The 18,472-nt window shown below is 44.9% G+C and overlaps 1 protein-coding gene across 1 annotated transcript in view; it reads left to right on the forward strand.

Moving 5' to 3' along the window:
- The first annotated feature begins 1,711 nt into the window (after nucleotides 1-1,711).
- The window catches only part of atrnl1b (attractin-like 1b), a 52,979-nt gene continuing 36,218 nt past the window's right edge, over nucleotides 1,712-18,472 (forward strand). Inside the window, exons 1-17 of the mRNA XM_062413889.1 lie at nucleotides 1,712-2,806; nucleotides 5,957-6,040; nucleotides 6,610-6,723; nucleotides 6,938-7,066; nucleotides 7,346-7,554; nucleotides 8,521-8,695; nucleotides 9,347-9,434; nucleotides 9,812-10,073; nucleotides 10,744-10,927; nucleotides 11,053-11,207; nucleotides 11,637-11,721; nucleotides 11,855-12,069; nucleotides 12,318-12,436; nucleotides 12,736-12,868; nucleotides 13,344-13,531; nucleotides 16,878-17,091; nucleotides 17,181-17,372. Coding sequence (XP_062269873.1) covers nucleotides 2,556-2,806; nucleotides 5,957-6,040; nucleotides 6,610-6,723; nucleotides 6,938-7,066; nucleotides 7,346-7,554; nucleotides 8,521-8,695; nucleotides 9,347-9,434; nucleotides 9,812-10,073; nucleotides 10,744-10,927; nucleotides 11,053-11,207; nucleotides 11,637-11,721; nucleotides 11,855-12,069; nucleotides 12,318-12,436; nucleotides 12,736-12,868; nucleotides 13,344-13,531; nucleotides 16,878-17,091; nucleotides 17,181-17,372 — 2,797 coding nt within the window. The 5' untranslated portion in view covers nucleotides 1,712-2,555. The remainder of the gene's footprint in view (nucleotides 2,807-5,956; nucleotides 6,041-6,609; nucleotides 6,724-6,937; nucleotides 7,067-7,345; nucleotides 7,555-8,520; nucleotides 8,696-9,346; nucleotides 9,435-9,811; nucleotides 10,074-10,743; nucleotides 10,928-11,052; nucleotides 11,208-11,636; nucleotides 11,722-11,854; nucleotides 12,070-12,317; nucleotides 12,437-12,735; nucleotides 12,869-13,343; nucleotides 13,532-16,877; nucleotides 17,092-17,180; nucleotides 17,373-18,472) is intronic.

Below are 18,472 nucleotides of genomic sequence, written 5' to 3' on the forward strand. Positions count from 1 at the left end.
AATAGCATGAGACTGAAATTCTGTCTGACGCCTTCAGTCTCTCACTTGTGCACCTAAGCCTTACTGCTGCTGTGCAATACTGCCACCTGCAGGTGTAGTGGTGAAATGTGTGAAGCTCATGTTTAAAAATATGACACAAAGCACACTGACGTTACATTCACACTTTCATTTGTCAGGGTTGATTTGAGCGGTTTTAAACCACGACAATTGTCTCAGAACTTGAGATCAAATCAGTCCAGCTGAAGATACCAGGCTCCATCTTTCATAGAATCCCACAGTGATTGGTGGATGCATCGTCACCTCCTGCATGATAGACACAAATGGATTTCTCTCAGCTATATCACACAGCTGCGTACATCATCAAATCCAACACTTTATCAGACTCCTCATCTTGAGCCACGATGAGGAGGGCTCTCCCAGAGACATACTCCATCTGATGTCAGAGGTCAATTACGATTGAGCCTCCTACTAAAGAGATAAATGAGACTTTATTAAAAGGCGTCTGTAACCCTTACATCTTGTCACTGACTTTTTCCCCAACCATTAGTGCTGGTTATTAAAATTTCCCTGAGATGAGCCATGACCTGATGTACGATAAGAACATCCTTGACCCGGCAGCACTTGTACGCGAAACGCAGATGCAACAGTTCAGCCTCTCTGCAATGGTTGAGTTCAGAAGGGCAATTGTACATTTAAAATCATCTCCTCTAAACTGAGCCCTGCTGAATTAATCATAGGACTGACATCCATAGCTTTTTACCTCCCTCCTCATCACTTCAATTATGACCATCGAGGACCCAAAAGCACAAGATGTGTGAACATCACTTCAGTCGTGGTGTAGTGTTGAGCACCTGCATGCTTTTGATCCGTGACTGCACACAGAGGACCCTCAGAGTTTGAAACAACAGAGCCCATGTACAACAGAAACACGGCAGAGGTGCAATATGAGGAGATTTAGAGAAATGTGTGTGTTTGTGTGTGAAATATGAGTGTTTGTGTGTGTGTGTGTACATGTATACAGTATGTACATATTTCAAATAGTTTTAGTTAAAGTTTTCTTATTTCAGAAATGTTAAGGAAAATGAAACAAAAATACTATATTATCCATTCATCCATCCAGCGAGAGGCAGGTATACCTTAGGCAATATTTTATATTATATTTTAGAGACAGGATTGTGTTAAGGTGCACACTGCTAAAAAATATTTGTATGTATATCACAGTAAGGATCATTATACAATATATACAAAATAAATGTAGATCAAAAACACTATTATATCCATATATCCATACTACTTAAACCTCTATGGTGTTGATGGAGCTGGAGCCAATCCCAGTTTGTCCAGTTTGGGCGGCTGTAAAAGACAGGCCAGCCTCCGGAGGCCTGACCCCATGTAACTATAACATATTTAAATATAAAAAGGGCCAATTTTTTCAGTAAAGACAACAACAATGAATACAATTTAGATAAAGGCACACTTAGTGAAAACATTACTGGGATTATTCTATATTTAAATTCGGCCAATAGATCCCTTTCACCTGAATCCTACACACACAGGCTTTTTAAAGGTCTGGACCCTCTCTGCAAAGTGCCTCGAGATAACGGAACGGTTAATCAAATTGAATTAAACCAGATTAAATCGAATTAAATGCCGCATTGGACGTGTGCGCTGCGCCTTTAACCGGAGCCCGTGCTCCAGTGCGCCTGCGCGGCCACTGTTTAGTTTTCTCGGACCTGAGGATCTGTGTGGAGCCGCTGCCTGTTCCTGTCACGCTTTAGATCCACCGTGGGGGGGTTTTCTACCTTTTACTTTCTACAGGAGACACCGGGACCCTTCCCCGCACACGTCCGCCCACGAACACGGCATCTCGGGGCGCGTTAAAACTGCCCGTGGGGTCGATAAACAACAGCTCGGAGCGGTTGCTCAACGCCGCCGTCCCAGCTCCCAAGTCTCCACCACATCCATGGTGACTGCGGCAGCCTCCGCGCTGGGCTCACGGCTGCCTACGGCTCGACCCCTTTGTTTCCCCCGCGGACGGGGACCGGCATGAGCCGGGCCGGCTTGCCGACTCACCTCAGAGTGTCACCGCGAACATCCCCCGCGTCCGAGTGCGGGGACTGTCGACGCGTTAAAATGGCTGCGTTCGGAGGAGGAGGAGAGCGGTGTTGAACCAGCGCAGCGTCGCTTCCCAGCCAGATGCCGCGGAGAAGCTAACGTCGCGGGCTCCAGACAGCTAGCTCCTGCTTCGGCTCCGATAGATGCTGTTCGCTGGCTTCGTCCACCCAGAGCCGGGGTGACGGTGGAGGGGAAGTCCTGCCACTTGTAATCCGTGCAGCTCCTACACTGACACTGAGCTAACGCTGCCTTGTGTTAGCCATCTTCTCCCAGTAAAAAGCGGTACAAAGGGGCTTTACCGGGAGCATGCAGACCCCTCCGCGAACATGCAGGACTTCTTTGTTGTTGAAGTGATCCAGCCCGAGTAGCCGAGGAGGCTCTCACCCCGAATCAGACCCCTAAAGGCCCCGTGCCAGGTCTTGGACTCGGGGGGTGAAAACATGGATCCAGGGGGGACGGGTGAGACTCGACTCTTTCCCTTCGGACCCGCCGCCACCCGCTGCGATCTGCGGCGAGTCAACAGATACCTGGCTCTGTACGTGCTGTTTTACTTCGTGCTGTCCACGCACGCCTCCTCCCCGGCGAAACCGTGCGACAAGAACTGCCTCTCCGGGATCTGCGTCAACGGATCCTGCGTCTGTGACCGAGGATGGGTCGGGGACCAGTGTCAACACTGCCAGGGCAGATTCAAGTAAGTGGACGTGCACCCAAAAGCCTGCAGCTGCACTGAGGTCAGGAAAGGGTTGTTGTGCAGATGTTTGATTCCAGGAGCTGCTGCAGATCAGTGGCACCCATCAAATAAACCCATGTGCACCCAAAGGTTCCAGTTATCACCTTTAAATATGCACAGATAACGATGTGACAGTTGAACCCAGCTTTACTTTACGTTTGAAGCCTCTGCAGACAGTTTTGTTTGAGATGAACCGTTTAGATTGTGAGGATCGTAAACAAAAACAACAGGGGGGACCAAGCCAAGAAAGAAGAACCAGATGTCACGTGATGATGTATTTCACTATCACACACAGTACATGGCAATGCTTGTTGTGAAAGATCTGGCTCGTTGGTTAAATAATCGTCCGCAGTTTGTTTGACTTCTTTTGATTAAACAAGCTTGGGTTGACAACAGGGAACGTGACACAGCTTTGGGGACAGCGAACAAAATACAATGAATAATGCTTAATGTTATCTTTAAATAGATTGGGTGGAGAAATGGCATCAGAGTTTCTCAAAACTTTACATGACTTTTCCAAAAATAGTCTACAACTGATTCAGCTTAGTATCACAACTCCAAAAAGCTGGGACAAGCATTTGTACTTGGTTCAGTGAGTGAAATAATGAATCCTTTATCAGGATTGGAAATTTGTGACTTGATTTATGATTTGGTAAGTTTCTAACTTGGCCTGTCGCCTCCCTCAGTTAGTTGTTAGCTGTTTATCTGTCTTCCCTGGAGATATATGGTGTTGGGGTGCGAAAGTCTGAAAGTGGTCTTAAAGTTTTGTGATTCACCCGCCATCTGGTGCTTGATTCCTCCTGAACTTATTTTCGATTTTTTTATTTGACATTCTCTTCCACAAAAACAGAGAAAGTGATTTATTAAATGTCAGCGGGTGAGCAAATGAAACGAGAGCTGTTACCTTCCACGATCCAATCTGCTCATGTCAGCGTGGTGCACACGAGCAAGACTCTACCAATGTTCTTTCATATTGACATTCACAACGATGGCAAATGAAGCCCCTCAACAAATTAATTCCTGTTGTGAGAGAGAACGGAGCTCACGCTGGCACCGGGGAAACATCTGCAGTCAGTTAATGTTTTACCCTGAAGCTTATTTGGGAATAGTTCCAGGGTATTGTTCCTAAATTTGGACAATGTGCCTGTTGGTCAGTGCAAGTGGAATGACGTGTGTGACTCTGGGGAAAAAATGCAACAACAAACTAAAAGCTGAAAGAAAATTGGTGGAACTAAAAAGGAAAAGGCAAATAAACCGAAGAATAAAGGTTCAAACTTGGAAACAAATAATAATCATATTCATCATCATCTGGATTGTGACTTTTGACAACAGCATTTCGTGGCCTTTCAGTTCACCTGAGGCGCACTTTGTGGTTTAGAAGAACCATGATCACTGTAATTAAGGTTTTGTATAGGTTGTCATCAGCTGTACCGTCAGGAAATAACCCCCCCTCACCTCAAGACAACTGACTGAAATGTGAGACCGTGACTCCAAGTCTTTCCTCAGTCAGGAGAACACAGACTAAACCTGTGTTAATGCAAACTCAAATGGAACAGCTCTCAGTAGATCAGACACAACTGCAGAGGCTCAGCAGTTCCCTTAAATTCAATCTAGCCGCATCAAATTTCACATACTCATAGATATCCGTCCCTCAAATGTGCCAGATTCTTTTTCCCATAAAGAGACATGAACTGTTCTCTGAGAAATAAGTGAACGCTTCCGAAATTGACCGGGTGCTTCCCTTACTCTCACACATCCTTTCACCAAGTATCCTGGAAATCGGATCTCTACTTTTTGTGTAATGCTTCCAGATAACAGACAAACAAACGCAGATGAAAACACAACCTCCTTGGTGGAGGTAATTACAAATTGCTGCTCAGCACCACACACGAGGTGTCAGCGTATCTTCATAACAATCTTGAACTCCTGTCCTAAAGGTACAATCATGAATTCTGTGTCTCGAGTGTGAGCATCACAGGAAAGTATTTCCCTGCAAAAAGTACAAACTGCAGCATGAAAAAATTCATCATTCCTCTGAAACTCATTGCCGGCCTCATTCTGCTAATTGCTCACACTCTGTTAGTCAGCAAAACACAAAGCTAACTGTAGTCACTGTTACTGGACAAAGAATAGAGACTAACAATCAGACACACATCAAGCGTAATGTACTGGATGCTTTTCCAATGTGAGTAATCAGAGAGAACTTTATTATTTGACGTACATGTAAAGATTGATATATATTCCCTCTCTCTCTCTCTCTCTCTCTCTCTCTATATATAGATAATATAATACACACTTTTGTAATCTGAGTCTTTAGGCCTTTTAAAGTAATGTTAAATCACGATATTTATCTACAACAATTGACATGGACATAACAGGGAATATCCCTCAGTTCCTGCGTCACTCAGACCACCCATTAGATCCCAGTTTGTTTGTGTGTTTGTTTTTCAAAGTCAGACAAAAAAAAGGATGCAGAGTTTCTTGTGGTGTCGTTAAAGACAGTAATGTTTCCAGCAGACAGATTCTCTCATTGTGTAGATTCACAGATTATTAGTCTAGACTTTAACATCCAAATGAGATTAATTAAAGAACAATCTGTTGCCCACCAGAGAACGCACCACTGTGACGAGGAAACCTTTTAAAGAAATCTGTGTCCTCGTCACTGTCGATTGCTTCCATGTATTTGTGTGGCTGCAGCGATAGATTGCTGACGTGTTGAGGCTGCATCCCACCTGTTCACCAGTTTGACTTGGAATAGGGATGGAATTTCCCCCCAGACACTTATATAATAGTTGAATAGATCATTCTTTAAGAATAGTTTTGAAACCTCACTCTCAGCCCCGTCATAGCAAGGTCTCTTAAACAGAAAGCAGAAGGCGGCCGATGTGGTGATTTTCCAGTTGTAACGTGGAACACTTCTTTCCTCAGTGCTAACATCTTTTATCTGCAGGTTCACCTTGTGTTCAAAGCTTGTAACTTACATAGTTTGATCGGATGTTTTATTCAACTTGTTTTTTGGTTCCACTGATTAAAATTACCCATCTGAGGTAATGTGAGGTCATGTGTTACTGTGTTGTCCGCTCTGAATTTTGTGATTTCTGTCCCCCCCAGGTTAACGGAGCCCTCGGGATACCTCACTGATGGTCCAATCAACTACAAGTACAAAACAAAGTGCACCTGGCTCATCGAGGGCTAGTAAGTACTATTGAAAATTCAGTGTGTTCTACTAAAGCCGAGCAAGTGCAGCCACGTTTCATTGTTCTCTGCAAAGAGAATTGATGTCATTAAATCAAGCTGATCAGAGTCTCTTTTGATGGAATTATGGTTTTTACACTATTTTGAAGTGAAGCCGGGTTTGAGGACAGACCTGTTTGGAAAAGTGGAAACCAGGATATAAATGGAGGGAACCTGAGTTCATCAGTGTATTAAACAATCAAATTTACAATGTAATCGTATATTATAAGGTAATCTGGTTTTGTCAAGTCCTCTTTGTCATCTTCTCAAATGCTAATTCCCTTTAAGTGTGAATAATTTGATATGAGAACCACAACTTTACATTTTAGGATGATCTATTAATGATAGTTGAGTTTTTTTTTGGAATATAAATAAGGCAATTTATTAGGTTTTTCAGTTGTAGCAAGTGTGTGACAAAATCAATACAATACTGTTATCCATCTTCCACCTGGTTGTCTGCATCCTGTAGATACCTTCATGAAACCTGAACCTGTTCTCATTGTTATCGCCTGTTTCTCTTCCTCCCACAGTCCAAATGCAGTTCTTCGGTTGAGATTTAACCACTTTGCCACAGAATGTAGTTGGGACCATATGTACGTCTATGATGGCGACTCGATATACGCTCCTCAGGTTGCTGTTTTCAGGTGAGAAACCCCAATGTTGTGTGAAATTTATCCGATCTAGGCCAAAAATGATGAAAGATGACATACTTTACCAATGTTTTTTAGTGAAGTACATACATAATGGTTTATGTTTTTGCTGATTTTAATTTAATCTTCAATTCACGTGTATCTGCGTAGTCATACAGATTTATCAGAGTTGTAAGAAAGTGGTTTGATGTCCTGCTTTTGTCCGCAGCGGCGTCATCGTGCCAGAGATACGAGGAAACGAGACGGTTCCTGAGGTCGAGACGACTTCAGGCTACGCACTACTACACTTTTTCAGTGATGCTGCCTATAACCTGACAGGATTTGAAATATTTTACTCGTAAGTATCCAACGTCTGCATTTGAACTTAAACTAGGGGCAAAACGTCAAATAACACCTCACATTGTTTGTGTTCTTGATGCAACAAAACGTTTCTGCAGAAATTAAAAGCCACAGCAACAATCAAAACCTGGTCAATAAGTCATCTATTATTAGTCCCTCCTCACCCTTGCCAAGAGCCAGACGATCATTAATCTTCCTCATTCCACAAGTAAAGGTCACTCTGTGGCCCGAAAGAGTAAACACCGTGTTGGGTGAATGACAATGTCCTTCTGTCCAGGATCAACTCTTGTCCCAATAACTGCTCTGGCCATGGGAAGTGCACCCCCGGTAACTCGGTCGCCAGCAGAGTGTACTGTGAATGTGACAAGTACTGGAAAGGCGAGGCCTGCGACATCCCCTACTGCAGAAACAACTGCGGCAGCCCGGACCACGGCTACTGCGACCTCACCGGGGAGAAGCTGTGCGTGTGCAATGACAGCTGGCAAGGTAAGAGTTGGCTTTGTGCGAACCTCACAGCTCAGGTAGAAGTAGTGCAGCGATTAAACCGTATTTCTCATGTTCAGAGATTATGTCATTACGTGCATTGTAATGTAAAGAAGCTATAAAGTAAATGATGCTCAGTATAGTCAACTGGCCTGTAGCCGTTTGCAAGATTTGAACACATAATTGACCAAGATATTCCAGTTTTGAAACCAGTTTGTATTATCACACCGCATGTAACCTGGAACCTATCTGGAAAATTTGGCTGTGATTTGATTGCATCTAAATCCAGCTCATTCAAATATAAAAAACATTGAATGATACAGTTAATACGCTTTAAAAGATATATTGTGGTTGCATCTTTTAACTATTATAAATTAAACCATAGCAAACTCAGCTTTTGCTTAATAGATAATAACTTTTCTTTTGGCTAAATGACCAGCAGACTGAGGGCAGAGTTCCCTACCTTCCAAACCATGAGAGTTGCACTTTTGCAATCACAGGCTGCAGAACTGTCGCTCATCCCATATGCACTGTGGCGATTATTGAGTGAGACGTCATGAAGAGTGTGTAAGCAGAATAGTGTGAACTGCAGCGTTGTGTTCCGACTGCTTCTACCTGATTAAACTTGACAGTATCATAAGCGGAGACGCGTGGCTTTCAGTCCGGTCCTCATTCACACAGTTTAACATATTCACACCTCCCTGTCTGTCATGCTCATGTAAGGAGTGGTCTAGCTTCTGTTTTGGTTTGACGATGGCATGCTTGCTCTTCAAAGTTAGTGAGTAGGGAGGAAACGATTGTGTCAGATTCCATCATTAAAGGCATTTCACATTAAATATTAGCTGCGCCGTCATAAAATAAAATGTTTATTTTTTTTATATGTTTGAGATATTGAGCTGAATTCTTGAAGTAACACATATTTATGTTAAACGTGTGCCCTCAGCCATAATATCTCCTTCTGTCTCGCAGGTCCAGACTGCTCTCTGACTGTCCCTTCAACCGAGTCCTTCTGGGTCCTTCCGAGCGTCAAACCCTTTGGCACATCACTCGCCAGAGCGTCCCATAAGGCCGTGGTGCAGGAAAAGGTGATGTGGGTGGTGGGCGGATACACCTTCAACTACAGCTCCTTCCAGATGATTCTCAAGTAAGTCACGGCTTAGTACATCAACATGTCCTGAGGTCAGACTATATTTACACCAGTCAAACCAGCAGTGTCAAAGTTATATCCCCTTCCCCCCCTTTTCACTTCTCATTTGTGTGGAAACAATGATTGTCATGAGGAAGTGCTGTTTCGCACGTCCCTTGAGAAAAATGCTCAGCTCATTGTCAGGCCGAGTTCTTTCTCTTTGTGTGGTTTTGCTTTGTGAACATGTACATTCATTTGAGCTAAATCAAGGTTTTAGTATTTACTGTAGCAGGGCGGTTCTGCAGCAATAAAGCCGAACTGACTTCTGTCCTCATTCATGTAGCGGCTCAGAGTTAATTGATACTTCTCCTCTTTGTTGCTCGGACAAGAGTTTCCCATCTGCTCGGTGTTTGCTCATCACCAGGTGATTTCACCTCAGAGAGAATACTGTATCTGCTGTAGATCATCAATATGTGATGACATGACCCGGTTCCCTGTGTTTACAATTTCACATTTTGTGAGTGGAAGACTAAATTGGTATGTTTAGAATGAAGGAAATGGTGATTATATGGGAATAATACTTACAGAGTCACAGAGGAACAAGTTAATGTGTCTTGTTTTCTTTACAAATTCTCACAATGTGTAATGATCTGTTGCTTTGCTTTGTAGCTACAACCTGGAGAGCGGCATCTGGAACACAGTACCCATCAGTAGCGGCCCCGTGCCAAGATACGGCCACTCTCTCGCTGCCTTCCAGGTAAACACCGGAACACAGACGGGCCTCAGATTGTCTTGGTTCAGAAGGAATTCAGAAAAACACTCAACTGGTGGTTTGGAGAGAAGGAGAATCAGATGGGGGGGAATGAGAAATAAGAGAGCCCCGAAACAAAAGGAAACCACAAACATGTCATCTTCCAAATACCAAAATGATTTAATACAGAGGCGAGGAAACTAATCAAATCAGATCAAGTTCATTTGTATTTCACAACAACAGCACAGCGAGTGAAATGACAACCGTATGAAAGCAGCGATAATAGAAAAGAAAAACCATGAAAGACAATAAGATAAAAGGCAACATGAAAATATTTTGTCAAACAAAAAACATGCCTAAACCAGTCTTTTCTTTTTTTTCAGGATGACATCTTCATGTTCGGTGGGAAGCTGGAGGCCGGCTGGGGGAACGTGACAGACGAGTTGTGGTCGTTCAACATGCCCAGTCGAACGTGGCAGCGGAGGAACCCCGTGGTCGGCCCGCTGGCCCAGGCTCAGATTTACGCCGTGGAGGGCCACTCGGCCCACTGCGTCCTGCTGGAGGGCGGTGATGCCATCATGCTGGTCATCTTTGGCTACTCCCCCATCTACAGCTACATCAGCAACGTTCAGGAGTACAACCTGCGTGAGTCACAGCTTCTGTCGGCTCTTGGCATCTTTCTCCAGCACCGCATGACATCTGTTACCGTTTTAGAAAATGGGGAACAGTTGGAGCTTGACTCAAACACAGCTTGTTGGCTTTCATTATTGATTGAAGTATGAATAAAATAGAAAAGCTAATTTTTTATTAATTTCAAATCTAAGGAGAATCTTGCATAAACTTCAGATGATTGTTTGTTGATGTGATATAGGGTCTGTCTTTTATATATGGATATCTATCTATATGATCGTAGACTTCTGCCTCTAAGTGGCAAATAAGTGATGAATAACCATCATTTTCAGATTGGATTAGAGTCTTTATTTTAATTAAAAATCTGTGAGAACACTGACAAAAACAACCAATTTAATTGAATTTCTGTAAAAGAGAAACTAAGAAAAGCCCTCTGTTGTTCATTCTGATGTCGATGAGTTGAAACAGTTAAAGGAAATCTAAACCTAGAAATGCACTTAACAAAACCGTACTATCACTCTGCCAAGCAGTGAATGTTTGAAGCATGGTGAGCTAAGCTCTCTCCTAATTAGCTTGACAATGTTTGAATCATTTGAGTCCAGTTCTCATTCTTCTATTAAAAAAATGTTTTATATTTTTATTGAAATCTGTATTAACAGTTCCCTTTTATACACCTTCTTGTCAGGATCCAACTCGTGGCTGGTACCTGAGACCAAAGGGGCCGTTCCACAGGGTGGTTACGGTCACAGCAGCACGTTTGACAGCTCCAGTGGCAGCGTGTATGTTCACGGAGGCTACAAGGCCCTGCCTGCCAACAAATACGGCCTCGTTGACGACCTCTACCGCTACGATGTTAACACTAGGACATGGTAAATCAACACATAGACTGTTCTGCTCTCTCAGTTCATGCTGTACTCTGGTCTGTGTATATACCTCTGCGTGCCGTGTCCTCGTCAGCTCGTCCTTGACACTGTTGTCGTGCGTTATGTTCCAGGTTCATCCTGAGAGAGAGCGGTTTTCCACGATACCTGCACTCGGCTGCGCTCCTCAGCGGCACGCTGCTCTTCTTCGGTGGCAACACACACAACGACACCTCCCTAAGCAACGGGGCCAAGTGCTTCTCGGCTGACTTCCTTTCCTACGACATCGGTAGGACTCATTATTCTTGACATGGTGCCCCAGTGTCTCTCTGAGTGTCTTTATTATTGTACTTTAAAATGCTCTCTTGTCACTTCATCAAATTTAAACCTAATTAGATTTACTCTCTTAGACATTAAATTACTTCAAGCAGTTCATTTCTAAATGTGATCAGTAAGCTTGAAGTGCCTTCATACTCATTTTGTGTATGTTATATATATTTTTAAATAACACCTTATGAGGTTTTTAAGTCTATAATTAAAAAAATACATTTAGCTTTTCCCCTCCCTCTTTCATCATCACCAGCCTCTGTGTCTTCATAATTATCCACTTTAGTCTCAGCAGAACCAGTTATTATAATTGTGGAGAAATGTCATGCATTACATGTAAACACAAAGGCAAAACAGATACTTACTGTATGGCCTTTCTTGTTGTGCTCAGCCTGTGACGAGTGGAGGCTCCTGCCCAAACCAGACCTGCACAGAGACGTCAACCGCTTTGGTCACTCTGCTGTGGTCAGCAACGGGTGAGTCTCTCTAATGGAATCTCCTCTGAGACCGAAGCTGACAACTATATTAGATCTGACAATAAACTTTCAACGTGACCTGTCAGTTGTACAGTTTTATTCAGTTTCCCTTTTCGTTTGTTTTCCTCTCTAGGTCCATGTATCTGTTTGGGGGCTTCTCCGGAGTGCTGCTCAACGACGTGCTCGTCTACCGACCCCCAAGCTGCCAGGCCTTTTTGGCAGAGGAAGGGTGCGTGAACGCCGGGCCAGGGGTCCGCTGCATCTGGAGCAGAGGCCACTGTCTCCCCTGGGAGCCCAGCATGGCCAATGGGAGCATCACACCTTCCCCATTCTGCCCCCCTAAAGCTGGTGAGGAAGACAACAATACATATCAGAGCAAATCCTTTCTTCTTATTATGCAAATCGACTTTGAATGCATAATCATAATTTAACAGCCCATCTGCTCTTCCTCACTCCTATGCGGTCACTGGTTTTACTGGTTACTTTTAAACTGGGATTATACAAATATGAGTTTTCTTTATATTTTGAGGGCTTAGAACCATTTGACCAGATACTAACTCACACACTCTTTGGTCTGTCTCTCTTTCTCTTTCTAGTCACAGTGGACGAGCGGTGCTACCGGTTCTCAGACTGTGCCAGCTGTACGGCCAACACCAACGGGTGCCAGTGGTGTGACGACAAAAAGTGTATCTCCGCTATCAGCAATTGCACATCTGTGAGTGATCCAGCAGGAGGCGTCAGAGCACTTCTGGTCTTGTGTTTTGTTTTGGAAACCACTCATTCAGACACATGCAAACATTTACACTTTTCCTCTGGATTTTTGTGAGCTGAGGATATTGAATATTTTTTAGATATTGATCTCAGTGGTTCAAGCTGTCCTCACACCATGTTGCACCACAAGACAAATAGGACCATGTTTTTTATTATGTACATTGACGAATAAATGAGAACCCAAATGCAAAGCTCCTGTTAATCGTCCTCCTGTTTCCTCTATTCTCTCGTTTCTTGTTGTAGAACGTGAAGAACTTCACTGAGTGTCCGGTGCGGAACGAGCAGGTGTGCAGCAAGCTCGCCAACTGCAAGAGCTGCTCGCTGAATCTCAACTGTCAGTGGGACCAGAACCAGCCAGAGTGTCACGCTTTGCCTGGTAAACAAAAAAAAGAGTCAAAGGCTTTCTATACACATTGTCTTATTGAATGCTTTGGATTCAGTTCTCACTCGTATACAAGAAAATGGGTCAGTCTCTGATGTTGTTGCATTAACTGTAATGCACAACAACACCGACCTCCAGACCTGAAGGGAATATTCAAACACATTCATTGATTTTTGTTGCTAGGAGTGAGTTATATGACCAGTTTGAAAAGGTTATTTTATTGAAAACTCTTGGTAAAATAAATGTTTTTTGATGAAAATAAACTTTCATACATCGCACATCCTCTGCTCCCTCATCTCAAATTTGGACTGAATCTGAAACTTACATTTTTTGTCTTCCTACCAGGAAATAATTACCTAATGTTTTGATTTAATGTTTTAAATGTTTTAATAGGAGAGTAGGCCTATGTTCTTAATAACATTTAACATATCTCAGTGTGTTTTGACATCACTTTACCTCTTTCTTCCAGCCCAACAGTGCAGTGAGGGTTGGAGCCAGGTGGGCGAGGCCTGCCTCAGGATCAACTCCAGCCGAGAGAGTTACGACAACGCCCAGCACTACTGCAAGAACCTGAACGGAAACATTGCGTCGCTCACCACCGCCAAACAAGTGGACTTTGTTCTCGAGGAGCTCAAGAAGCTCCAGCTGGAAGAAATGGTAAAAAATAAGCAAATAAACAAATTAATTTAATAATAAACTACAGAAATTAGACACAGAGTGTGCGACACCTTTGGAAGTTGACAGGAGAGAAGGGGACGAGGTTATCTGCTGGTCCCTTCTGTCAGTTAATCTGCGTTATGAATTCTTAGGGGAGTTTGATCCTGGCCCTTCATTTACCTCGTGCAGTTTTCGAAACTGCACGGTTTGTTTTGACTTTGACAGAATTACAAGAAGAGGCAATGCCAGACTTTACATAAACTTGTCTCTGAGATGCTGCAACTAATGAGTCAGACTGTGACAAGCACACGCTCACTTGGTTTTTCTTTTGTTATGAAATGTTTTATCCGCACAAACATTTTGTCAGACACAGTTTCTTCTTTGTGCTTTATGTACAAACCAGGGTCAAATGACTCACTGTCTGTGGGAACAATCATGAGCACCGTCTAAGTCTCTCTCTGCCGGGTCTGGATTTGCTTGTAGAGCATCCAGAGTCCATTACAAGTTTCCGTTTGCTAATCTAGATTCAAGCACAATTATAACAACCTACTAATGAAAATCAGGGATAAAGCTCTCATCATCTCATTTTCATCCGCTTATCCGGGGTCGGGTCGCGGGGGGAGCAGCTCAAGCAGGGGGCCCCAGACTTCCCTTTCCCGGGCCACATTGACCAACTCTGACGGGGGGATCCCGAGGCGTTCCCAGGCCAGTGTTGAGATATAATCTCTCCACCTAGTCCTGGGTCTTCCCCGAGGTCTCCTCCCCACTGGACGTGCCTGAAACACCTCCCAAGGAAGGCGCCCAGTGGGCATCCTTACCAGATGCCCGAACCACCTCAGCTGACTCCTTTCTAAGTGAAGGAGCAGCGGCTCTAATCCGAGTTCCTCACGGATGGCTGAGCTTCTCACCCTATCCCTAAGGGAGACGCCAGCCACCCTTCTGAGAAAACTCATCTCGGCCGCTTGTACCCGTGATCTCGTCCTTTCGGTCATCACCCAGTCCTCATGACCATAGGTGAGGATAGGAACGAAGATCGACCGGTAGATCGAGAGCTTTGCCTTGCGGCTCAGCTCTCTTTTCGTTACAACGGTGCGGTAAAGCGAACGCAATACCGCCCCCGCTGCTCCGATTCTCCGGCCAATCTCACGCTCCATAGTACCCTCACTCGCGAACAAGACCCCAAGGTACTTGAACTCCTTCACTTGGGCTAAGGACTCATTTCCTACCCGGAGTAAGCAATCCATCGGTTTCCTGCTAAGAGTCATGGCCTCAGATTTAGAGGTGCTGATCCTCATCCCAGCCGCTTCACACTCGGCCACCAGCCGATCCAGTGAGTGCTGAAGGTCACAGGTCGATGATCCAATGAGGACCACGTCATCTGCAAAAAGCAGTGACGAGATCCTCAGACCACCGAACTGCAACCCCTCCCCACCACGACTACGCCTCGATATCCTGTCCATGTATATCACAAACAGGATTGGTGACAAGGCGCAGCCCTGGCGGAGACCAGCATCCACTGAGAACGAAACTGACTGGCTGCCGAGGACGCGAACACAGCTCTCGCTTTGGGAGTACAGGGATTGGATGGCCCTGAGGATAGACCCCCTTACCCCATACTCCCGCAGCACCTCCCACAGTTTCTCCCGGGGGACCCGGTCATACGCCTTCTCCAGATCCACAAAACACATGTAGACCGGATGGGCATACTCCCAGGCCCCCTCCAGGATCCTTGCGAGAGTGAAGAGCTGGTCTGTAGTTCCACGTCCGGGGCGAAAACCGCATTGTTCCTCTTCAATCTGAGGTTCGACGATCGGCCGAACCCTCCTTTCCAGCACCTTGGAGTAGACCTTACCAGGGAGGCTGAGAAGTGTGATGCCCCGGTAATTGGCACACACTCTCTGGTCCCCCTTTTTGAACAGGGGAACCACCACCCCAGTTTGCCACTCCTTTGGCACTGTACCCGACTCCCACGCGATGTTGAATAGGCGTGTCAACCATGACAGCCCCTCAACACCCAGAGCCTTTAGCATTTCTGGCCGGATCTCATCAATCCCTGGGGCCTTGCCACTGCGGAGATGTTTGACCACCTCAGTGACCTCCACCAGGGAAATTGACGATGAAACACCATCAACCTCGAGCTCTGCCTCCAACATAGAGGGCGTGTTATTCGGATTCAGGAGTTCCTCAAAGTGTTCCTTCCAACGTCCGACAACCTCCTCAGTTGAGGTCAACAGAGTCCCATCCTTACTGTACACAGCTTGGATGGTTCCCCGTTTCCCCCTCCTGAGGTGCCGGATAGTCTTCCAGAAACACTTTGGTGCCGACCGAAAGTCCTTCTCCATGACCTCTCCGAACTTCTCCCACACCCGCTGCTTAGCCTCCGACACGGCAGCAGCTGCAGCCCTTCGGGCCTGTCGGTACCCTGCAACCGAGTCAGGAGTCCTCCAGGATATCATATCCCGGAAGGCCTCCTTCTTCAATCGGACGGCTTCCCTGACCACCGGTGTCCACCACGGTGTCCGAGGGTTACCGCCCCTTGAGGAGCCTAAGACCCTGAGGCCACAGCTAGCCGCCGCAGCTTCAGCAATGGAGGCTTTGAACACCGCCCACTCCGGCTCAATGCCCCCAACCTCCACAGGAATGCCAGAAAAACTCCGCCGGAGGTGTGAGTTGAAGATACCTAGGACGGGGGCCTCCTCCAGACGTTCCCAGTTCACCCGCACTACTCGTTTGGGCTTACCAGGTCTATCCGGAAATTTCCCCCACTCCCTGATCCAACTCACAACCAGATGGTGGTCGGTTGACAGTTCCGCCCCTCTCTTTACCCGAGTGTCCAAAACATAAAGCTATATTTAGATAAACAATTTTTGACATAAATAATGATGTGATCCACTATGAGAGGTCCAGTCTGCCCAGTAGGATAATAAGACTGTTTGTAAAATATAACTCATAATTTGATGATATTAATTTTGAAATGGTCCTAATAGTGTCATAATGGAAATGATAAAATTCTCATCAATATCCCATCTCACTACAGCAACAAATCCTCCCACTGAAAGAAAATTGCTCTTTTCAGAAGGATTTAATTTGCTGTGAGTTTTACTGAGTTGAATCTAATTTGTTTGTTCTATACAGAAACTTGACATTTCCCATTATAAGTAATAATATCTGTGAACTTTTAATACCATCTTTGGATTCCAGTTGTAAATGCAATTACTATGTAATCATTAAGTGACAGGCTGGAGCAGAAAGGGAGACGCAGTTAAATGTTTTATCTTGCATTTAAATCCCCAGTCGCTTTCTCTGGGTCTTTTTGTTTGTTTAGCCTTTTGTTGTGTCTCCACAGCGACTGTCCCCCTGGGTCGGCCTGAGGAAAATCAACGTGTCGTACTGGGGCTGGGAGGACATGTCCCCCTTCACCAACAGCAGCCTGCGCTGGCTGCCCGGGGAACCCAGCGACTCTGGTTTCTGTGCCTACCTGGAGGAGCCCCTGGTCTCAGGCCTGAGAGCCAATCCTTGCACCGCCACAGCCCGCGGCCTCATTTGTGAAAAAGCAGCTGGTGAGATGCCAGGACTACGTTAACATCAAACAGGAATTACAACGGGATTGGTAAAAAGTATTCATCGTCCTTCTGTATTCCCGGCACAGGAAACCCCAATCAGAGTACCCGTCCATCTTGCAAGAAGCCGTGCTCGCTGCACACCAACTGTGGCAACTGCACCAGCCAGGCCATGGAGTGCATGTGGTGCGGCAGTGCCAAGCGCTGTGTCGACTCCACTGCCTATGTCATCTCGTTTCCCTATGGCCAGTGTCTGGAGTGGCAGACTGGGGATTGTTTGGGTAAGTGTCTTTTACTGAACTTAATCTAGACCCGGCCTCCTTTTGAAGTCTATAGTCTGACATTAAAGAGGCCGGCACTAAGCTTTCCCATATTGGCTTCTGTTCGCAGTCGATATTCATCACTGAGAGAGGGAAGGTTATGGGAGGAAAATCGGCTTAAGGTGGAAGCTGTTTGTGTCTGTGGGAAAACGGTGTTAGTTTCCCATGATTGGCTTTGGAGGCTGTTTTTGGTTTGTAATGGCCAATTACTCTCGCATATAGTCGCCCCAACTGTTAGATTTCCCTGCTGACCCTGCTGCAGATGGACTTTGTTCCATTAGGTGGAGTTAAGCAGTTTAAAAACAGTCATGCATCAGGGCACTGATTGAGCGGGTGGCTCCAGAAAAACTGAAAGGAGAGTATAATTGGTGCCTGCACTGCACATACAGTGATTTCAATATTAATGGTTTTAATTGAATGTCCTGTTTTAATTGACATGTTAATATGTTGGATTGCATGACTGACTTCAGTCAGTTGACCACTATGGATTCAGAATGATTTGAGTTATCTGTGGCTCTGATCCTGGTGGTCAGGATGCTTCCTAGAGGTCAGGAAGACACAAATGCATCTCTTCTACTTGAAATGTGACATTCCTATCTTTGCATTCCACCTTTTCTGCCACCGGAAAATTCAAAATGTTAAATAGTCTTGTCATTTGATTTCTTGTCGTATCGTCAAAGGTTTCATATCACAACACAATAAACCACAATAGATGCCCCAAAGCACTGAAATTGTTTTAGGAATTTAAAAGCACAAAAGCTCAATAAACACATTAAACAATTTTAATCTGAAAGATTTCTAAATAAAGAAACATGAAGACATTGTTTCTCAACACTTTCTTTAGTTTTTGCTACACTCTCCTCACGCCACCTCGCATTATCGTTTGCACCCACGTAATGAAACGTGATAACATCATCAGGATCATACAGCGTGATGAGGCGGACACAGGAAGTGGCTTTCTGCTGCAGAAAGAATGAATCCTGTAATTACAATGGATATTAACACTTCAGGAGTTGCGATTATTGAACAGTATGTAGCCAACTCATCCAGCACACGTGTTT

This window comes from Platichthys flesus, chromosome 20, assembly GCF_949316205.1.
Source record: "Platichthys flesus chromosome 20, fPlaFle2.1, whole genome shotgun sequence".
Classification (NCBI taxonomy): Eukaryota; Metazoa; Chordata; class Actinopteri; order Pleuronectiformes; family Pleuronectidae; genus Platichthys; species Platichthys flesus.